The sequence below is a fragment of the Sinocyclocheilus anshuiensis genome, unplaced genomic scaffold (assembly GCF_001515605.1).
Source record: "Sinocyclocheilus anshuiensis isolate Anshui unplaced genomic scaffold, SAMN03320099.WGS_v1.1 scaffold659, whole genome shotgun sequence".
Taxonomy (NCBI): Eukaryota; Metazoa; Chordata; class Actinopteri; order Cypriniformes; family Cyprinidae; genus Sinocyclocheilus; species Sinocyclocheilus anshuiensis.
Genome location: NW_015549698.1, coordinates 1,556,065 through 1,565,096, shown reverse-complemented (window position 1 = coordinate 1,565,096; position 9,032 = coordinate 1,556,065). Strand labels below are relative to the sequence as shown.

General features: G+C 39.2%; 1 protein-coding gene across 1 annotated transcript in view; it reads right to left on the bottom strand.

Moving 5' to 3' along the window:
* Positions 1-9,032, bottom strand: part of LOC107660539 (laminin subunit alpha-2-like) — a 244,459-nt gene that overhangs the window by 102,911 nt on the left and 132,516 nt on the right. The window contains 2 exon segments of the mRNA XM_016449859.1: positions 923-1,134; positions 8,502-8,588. Coding sequence (XP_016305345.1) covers positions 923-1,134; positions 8,502-8,588 — 299 coding nt within the window.

Below are 9,032 nucleotides of genomic sequence, written 5' to 3'. Positions count from 1 at the left end.
CACACACTCTCACATACTCTCATACACACTCACACACACACACACACACACACACACACACACACACACATCTGCCATGCAGGCTGTCTGGAGGAACACAATTTAATTTCTACAAAAACAGACACATTAAAAACTCCTAAAGTGACAAGCAAATAGGAAGGGCGAAAAATATCTGCCTTTTATTGTAGTTGTAGAGTGCTTAAGAGAGGGTGCACGATTTTCTGTTCTGGGAGTTTTTTTTCTTCTCCAAAATCAATGTTACAACATACTATGGAAACTAATAATAATAAGTGTGTTTATATAATTGAGTATTATTTTATTGAATTTGAAATTTAATTCTTCTGAAACTGAGAACAGTTCCAAGATTAACATTTGACTTTTCACTCCTTATGATTTAATTTAGACATTTTCATTTAAATATGCGCTTCAAAGTCATCTTAACTTTACAAAAACAATGATGTTCATAATATAAAATATTATTGTATCATAAAGGTCTAAATTATTTTGTGTAATAATGAACTAATAACTCATGTCTTCTACCGGCCCAAATATAATCATCTAACAAACTCAGAGGTCATGGTAGATCTGCCTTTTGGTTGATATAGTATTTATAAAAATCAGTGGCGAGCTGATATTGTTAATGTATGTATGATATAGATCTTATTATGAACAATTCTTTCATGTTTTGTATGTTTATTATTATTATTATTCAACTTGTAATTGTTAATCAAAAGCTGGATCTTAGTGAAGCTGGATCATCTAGTCAAATGTCAGCCTTACCTCTGGTGACATATTCAGAATTTTTCCAATCGTTTATTCTTAAATTGCTTGATAATGTGATTATAAGAGATTAGACATCACATGTTGCTGTTAGCTAAAGAGCTATGATCCGAAAACAATAAAACTCAGCTCCTTCACTCACCTTGGCAATTCTTGGCTATAAGGGCATCCCCAAAGTATCTGACAGCGCACCTTTCACAGTCCGGCCCTCCATATCCCTCATGACAGCGCAGACAGGCTCCGGTCACCGGGTCGCAGCTGAGCTCTGCTGTAAGATCCAGGTTCCCATGACACGTACACGGCTGACAGGAACCTCCAGGAATGTTGGTACGACCAAAATAGCCATTAGCACACCTGAGGTCACCCAGAGTAGAGAGAATACAGGCTTTAGAGATGTATACAGGCAAAATACTGCAAATAAACACATTTCAGACTTTCTACAGTAGCACAAAACTATATAATGAATCATTTAACCATCTTTCCTCACACATGATAAAATAATTTACACTCAAATCAACTTTTCACATGCATTTGTTTTATTACTTGCTGTTTAGCACTGTAATGAGCTGGATAATGTACAGTCAGCCAACTTGTGGTCTTAGTCCCTGTGTGTGGGTTAGTTTTGTGAGAATTGTTCTGTAATTTCAGTTTGTATCAGATCAGATGTTGCTTTAGCAGTTGCGATAGTGTATGTAGAAGCTAAAGCTGAGCTTAACAGATAGTCTGTCAAGAATAGCTGGGGTAAAGTGGGATAAATGGAAACACTTAAGGGAAAGCATTTAAGTATATTGCATTTCCTGACGAGTCATTTACCGTTTCTCTTTTAAAGGAGCTATGTACATCTGAACTGACTCCATTACAGTATGTCTGATGAACAACCTTATTTTGATCATGAAAAGAACACCCGAGACTTTTCTCGCCAAAACAAAGAGCAGACGATGAGAATGTGAGAGAAATATAAGGGGAAGAGACTCTATCACGTCCTCCGCTCGCTTCGCCCACCCGCTCTTCTTATCTGCTGTCGGTGCGTTTGGAACCTATATCTCTACTAAAGCAACTTGTGCTGGTGGCTGATAAACACGCAGTCTATCCACTGCCTTCATGTTAAATGGATTCCTCTGCGCTTATCTGCACACGACTGCGCTATCTGCATGATGGTGGAAAGAGAAAGTAATCACAGTGTTTCACTCACGCTCAGCGGATTCCGCGAGCCACCCTAGACTTAGACTTAATTGAATATGTTATTGCTTTTGACTGTCTTTACAGTCCCAGTAGCATGCTAGTGCAGAATCTAGTTCTAACTGTGCAGGCTGGAGATTTCAACTTTAAACAAAGTCTTAGATCTCACAATAACTTTAAAATACATAATATCCCTTCAGCAGTACAAATGCTCTGGGCTCATGTCTTATTTAAGACATCTTGGTACATATACAGTAATATCTGCATTTATAGTTGTGTTACTTATGTTGGGCTACATTAAAAGTGTGATTTTTACCAAAACCGCATGTCCTGGTACTGTGTACCTGGTACTGCTATTTAAAACGGTTAGTGAACTTCATGTAATTTCATGCTTTGGTAGGAAATTGTCTCCTAAGGACATGACTGTAAATACAATATGGAAAATGTGAAGATCAGATAATGGAATAAAAATTAACCAATCATATGTTGTAGTGTAAAATATAACAAAGTATAAAGGAACTGATATTTTGTCACTTCATATCTAAGAATATGAGAAAGAAAATACTTGTCAGACTGATGTTTATCTGAATCTTGATGCATTTCTCTGTACTATAGCTAATAATATTCTTCGGAAAGGAGTGGAACCATGTTAGCACTGGCCTTGTTTCAATTTTACTAGTCAGATTATTCCTATGGATGTGTGTAAATGTGGAGCTGTCTCTGACTAAAGCTGCGGTCACAATAGACTTTAAGAGTGTGAAATTTGTCGGATACTGCAGCGGTTGTGATTTGACGTCACGCTCTGCAGGATGTTATTAACAACTTAAATTCAACAAGTAACAAAAAATAAGGTTACACTTTATTTCGATAGTCCACTTTAGACATTCTATTAACTATAAGTAACTTTGTAACTACATGTCAACTACATGTCACCTAATTCTCATTAATTTGCAACTACATGTCTACTAACTCTCAGAGTAGACTGTTAGGGTAGGTTTAGGGTTAGTAGAATAAGTTGACAAAGAAAGTGTTAGAAGATATTAAGCAGACAGTCTACTAATACTCTACTAACTGCTAGTTGACATGTAGTTGCAAAGTTACTTACTGTTAATAGAATGTCTAAAGTGGACTATCGAAATAAAGTGTTACCAAAAAGAATAAATCCAAAATGTTAAAACATACAATCTACTCCACTTTCCTGCAGTGATGTAGTTTTACATTTATGTTCTTTTAAATCAGCTACGAGGTCATGCTGTGGTGAATCGGCCTTGTATTGGTCATGCGGTTTTGCATGATACGAATTCACATGTCAGAGCTCAACAAACTTGAACTTAGGAATGCAGCGAAATTCGAAACAACTTTGCAAGAGCTTGCGCTTCTGCTCTCCCACATTTGTATGGGCATGAATGGAAGTCAATGGAACAGATAGATATAGAGTGCAACAAGGCTCTGTCTAAGGTCCGATTTAGTTGCATTTAGTTACATCCTTCTAGGCCTAATTACAATGAAAAATCTGATCATGCAGTTTTTTATTTCCACTATTTTCATACATTATTATCATTTTTTTTAAATTAGCATTTAGTGTAATAAGACAGTAAAGACTGGTATCCATTAATGGACAAATTAGAAGTTATTGGGCGTAAACAAGGGTTAGGAAATGATTACAGAATCTCTTTAAGTAACAGTGTCTGGGTAAATGGAAATGTCCTCACCTACCATTTCAAAAATACATAACCCCCAACACACTGTCAGACAGACTGTCACCTCTGCACTGCTTTGGTACCCTTTAAAGGATAACTGAGCATTGAAGGCTGGCTCTTCCTCTCCCTCTGGTGCCGGCTCATAATTTCTCCTGTCGTTAGCTCTGCTGCGAGAGAGCCGTCTTAAGCACTGATGACTAAGGCCAGGTATCTTTAACCCAGGCCATATATACGGCCAACTTCTTGTGTGTCTGCACACGAGGGAACAATTACTAAAAAAAAACCTGGGACTGTTCCAAACTCTTATTTCTGTCCTCTCTTTACCTCATTCACCTCAGCCTGCTCTCTCCGACTCACTCACTGTTTCGGGTGTCGCTGGCCGTGCAGGGCCAAACTAAACATAAGTACTCTATTTTAGAGCAGGACCAGGCACCATGGAGGGACCGAGCTGAATTAGGTCAGTGAAAGACTGAGTGGGGTGGAGAGAGGTGGGTATTGGTTTTTCCTGTTTTGGGTCAGTGATTCTTAAACTGAAAGTATCACTAAGCCCATTACTGTTACTGATTGCCTACTACACTCTCAGAGCAAGCTTACGGCATGCTTCACAACAAACACATACACAGTGTGTGAATGAAGCAGGGGGACAGGATGATGAACATAAGACCTGTTTCACATAGCTTGCACAACTGCAGTGTAACTGCAACAGCACATGATGTAAAGCTGGTCACTGACAGGGTTTCTGTTGAGTATGCTACTAAAGCTCTACACAGTATTAGTGATTTCTGATTGAATATATTTAGCAGTCCTATAGGCCAGTGGTTCCCACCCATATTTCTGGAGCCCCCAGCTGAACTGGGCATACAGAACTGCACATTCTGTAAGTCTCCTTAATCAAACACAACTGATTCAACTCATTAGTAGAGACTCCAAGACCTGAAATGGGTGTGTCAGACAAAGGTGAGATGCAAAATATGCAGTGTTTGGGGAGTTAATCTACATAATAATCACATTTATATCCAAATAGTAAAGCACAACTACACTAAACTCTGTATAAACCCCCAAGAGTAGCTTCGACTATAAATATAATACACAAATGTAAATCAAATCATCTGGATTCTGTTTGTGTGGCTGTTCGTGCATTTGGAATTTAGATCTCCAATTTATATTTCATGAGGGTCAATCATCATTGCAATCAACACTAAAGTCTATGAAGTTGCATCTTAAGAAGAGTGAGATATTTCAATATTGAAGAAATCAGCAATTGTGGCACTTGTTGCTCATCCTGTACTCTAACTAAACAGGCTTTACAGTCTTTGGTAGCACTCCAGTGAGCTCAGTTTGGCTCTACAGATACTGGATAGTGTTCCTCTGAAGTTTGGGATCTGGTGTTGAAAATGATGTATGATATCTTGTATTTTGCAATGATTCCTGTTTAAAAGAGAGACAGTTATGTGCGACTTTTGACTGCTGGCCAAATATATAACCACATATTTAGGATCTATTGAGACTAAATGTAATAATTTAAGATTTAACCAAAGAAAATTACACATTGGCTGACTGCTAACCTGAATACTGGAACTGACATATCCTCTTCAATGTCTATGGTGTTTATGGCCATGTTGGACAACGTTTTAAAGTTTATTGAAATGTCAGCTTTATCTCAGATGTTTCTCTTAAAATTCTATAGAACACACAAATAAAGAGGCACTGATGAGACCGTAGATGGCATACAAGTATAAAACTATACAACAAACGTGAATTCATTGATGTTTCCCAAAAGCAATCAAGTAGATTGAAGAAGCCCCTTGGCACCAAATGTCTCTACGGTCTACTTAAACATACAGTACTTTTGGGAAAAGCAGATTTTGGAAGATTTGATGATAAATGTTTGAGTTCATATTGAGATCTCTGCCTTCTCATTGCAGATTATCTGAGCATTCTATGAGGAATTCTTGAGACATCCTTTGAAAGTCCTTTGACACGTGTGTGATTAAGTCTCTATCTGTGCTCCATTTAATGTGGCTTCCCTGTTGAACAGCCTCGGTGCAAAGCGTTTTTAAGAACACGTTTTAGGAGCGACATGTGCCGCCTGACTGAGTTTGTGTGAAGTATGTCCTTCACATCTCTTTCAGTGGGTCTCTCAGGGGACAGACTGGGTTCGGGCCCCGTCTGAGCAGTGATGGATCGGTCCCATCTCGCCCCATTAACGTGCGTCTGTCCCTGGCTTTTCCCAGAAAGAGAAACCTTTCCATTCACTCTCTCTCCTCTCAAACTTTTCTCCGCTTGTCCTCCATAACACACCACCAGCTCCCTCGTTTCCGCTCCCTCCACCTCGTGTCTGCTAATGGCTCAGCTTGGAGAGCTTTGGTGCCAGCTAGCGTGGCACTGCAGCAGTCCCTCTCCATCTGTTTCAGGGGTGGGGTCACAGCAGAGCCGAGACCTTTCTTCCACCTAGATGCCGTATTCCACGACACCACTGTGATTTAGTCCGCGTACAGAGCTGGCGCGACTGCCAACATAACATCCCCAGAATACAGCATATGCTAATGCTAACACATCAGTATATCAACCTTCAGAGAAAGAGAGAGATTGACGCCCAGTGGGGAAAGTGAAGGGATGAGAAAGAAAGAAAAATAAACAGAGTGACTGATGGAAATATTCTGCATGATAGATGAGCTCAGTGATTTCTGATGCTAATGAAATTAAGACAAAACCATGAGTGCCACAGCTGCCAATGCTAGAGAGGTGCTGCTTTGTGTTATATTGCATTTGTGGCCACTTTGCACTGACCACAGATGATCAAGCCATTTGCTCCATCTTATCCCTGAATTTTATTCCATGTCACACTGGGACAGAGATCCATATGGCCTAGAGATTAAGATTTGTTTGACTAGTACTCAAGCGTGAAGAAAAAAAACTTTTATTTGGGATTTGGACACACACACACACACGTTGGGTTTTCATGTTTTATGGGGACATTCCATAGGCGTAAAGGTTTTTCTACTGTACAGAATGTATTTTCTATCGCCCTACACCAACCCTACACCTAAACTTTCTGCATTTTAATATATATATATATATATATATATAAACATTCTGTATGATTTATAAGCTTGTTTCCTCATGGGGACCAAATGTCCCCACAAGGAAAGGATTTCGGATATTGCCTTTTTTTTGGGGGACATTTTGTCCTGATAACGTAGGGTTTACCAGAACCGCCAGAGATCAGTACCAGTGGTCCTGTGGCTCAGTGGTAGAGCATTGTGTTAGCAGCACAAAAGGATGTGGGTTCGATTCCCAGGGAACACACATACTGGTAAAAAAACTATATCCTGAATGCACTGTAAGTTGCTTTGGATAAAAGTGTCTGCTAAATGCATACATTAAATTAACCGCACATACACACACAACAAGGGTTAAATATGAAGAGTTACTGGAGAGGACACAAAGGCTTTTTTGCTGCCCTTGTAGGAGGTATCCTTCTAAGGCTGTATCCTAAACGAAAAGGAACCACTAAACTGACTGATTTCATAACTGATTTCTACATAAGCAGCATTAATGCCAAGATTATGGGTTGATTTCCAAGGAATGCATGAACTGATGAAATACCTTGAATGCAATGTAAGTCACTTTGGATAAAAGCATCTGCCAAATGATTTTAAGAGTTGAAATGATATTGATTTCAAGAGTTTAGTGTTAAATTGCCAAGCTAACAATGTGATATTCTAACAAACATAAAAATACACACAAGCACACACAAAAGATGAGTAAAATAGTCTATGTAGTTTTAGTTAGATTCTGCTATTTTTTAACAATACTTAAGGATAATGGCATGCGCTACATATATTTTTCTAGTGAACATTTCTTATGCTGCCTCCCCTTTTGGAAAGTCCGGAGCACAATTACAGTATGACGTCTTGTGGTGCCTGTAGACGAAGTTAAGCCATTCTTAGAAAAGAAAAAGATTCAAATATTTTTTTCTATAGGTCTATCATAATGCGTGCGGTAGAGGGTTAAGGTGTTGGTACAATGCCATTGAAATTCTGCAGGGAATTTCTGGTCAAGTTTCAAAACTGCATCATCAGAAATGAACCCAGCTTGAGACTTTTGGGTAAACTTAAATTTGTTATTATTCATTCATTTATTTTAAATTTAGGGCCCTTTTAAAGATTGTAAGTGTCAAGTAACTAACCAAGGATCATTGGAAATATTTGTCTCTACTTGCGTTTCTGCATAGGTATTAAAAAAAGTATAGGTACTACTTATTCCTTTTCACGCCAAGTATGATTTACAGGGCCAGAGTTTTGATTAAGAAAGCCTAATTTTCGCATAAGTCCTTGCACAATATTATGTTAGGACTTCAAAACAATTCAACATGCTGCAAGATTTGAAAACTGATACTTTTGAATGTTAGCGTCACATATACAGCTTCATATGTATGGGTTTTCTAATGCAGCAGGTTTGCTTGGTTGTTCACACGATACGGCATTGCACTTGAGAGGTGAAGCGCTCCGGTACGAATCCACGAAACCACCCTTACAGCACGATGTTATAAAAGTACAGTTTTTCACTTCCAGCCTTCATGGACAATGAAATTAATAGTAGTTATTAGGATTGATGTGCTTTGGAATTGGTAAAATGTGCTTGGAAAAAAAAATATGATCAGAATATTAACATGCCTAATCATTGTGCAGGCACTACATGGCCTGACGTTAAAGATGCTGAAATATCATTAGCTATAATCAGTTTTATTTATTTTTGTATAGAGGAGAGCCTGAGTAAAAGGTGGCGCAACTTACCCCACTGAAGGTAAAGTCTGGAGGTAAAACCTTGTCATCTTACCTGTCACAGCGTGTGCCCGTGTAACCCGGCGGGCATCGGTCGCAGATCACCTCATCCCTGGCATCGACATGACATGTGGGACTGAAACTACGGTGTTTTTAAGCCAACAAGGGGACAAAGAGAAAAACAAAAGAGCAGCGAATTAAAAACATCCTTCCCATTCGTCATAAGTGCTCACTCTGGATCTAACCGACATCAAAGCGTCTGAACCCCAAGACGGTTTAGCTGGTGGGCAAAGCCTGTGCAGCGAGGTCAGGTTCTGCCATCAGCTCTAGCATAATGACTATTTCAGACGACACTGGAGCCCGGCTGAGGGGCATGCTGGGAATGCTGAGGGCCGGAGGGGAGCGACGCTTTCTTTAGCCCGCTTGAGGATGTGGAATGCTCAGCTGTTGGATTCTGGGACATGTCTACTCTTTCTGGATTAGCCACTAGCATGCTACAGCCAATATTAGCCTAGTGCTGAAATCATGCGCCAGTTACAGAGTTGAAGTTAAAGGGATAGTTCACCCAAAAATGAAAATTTGATGT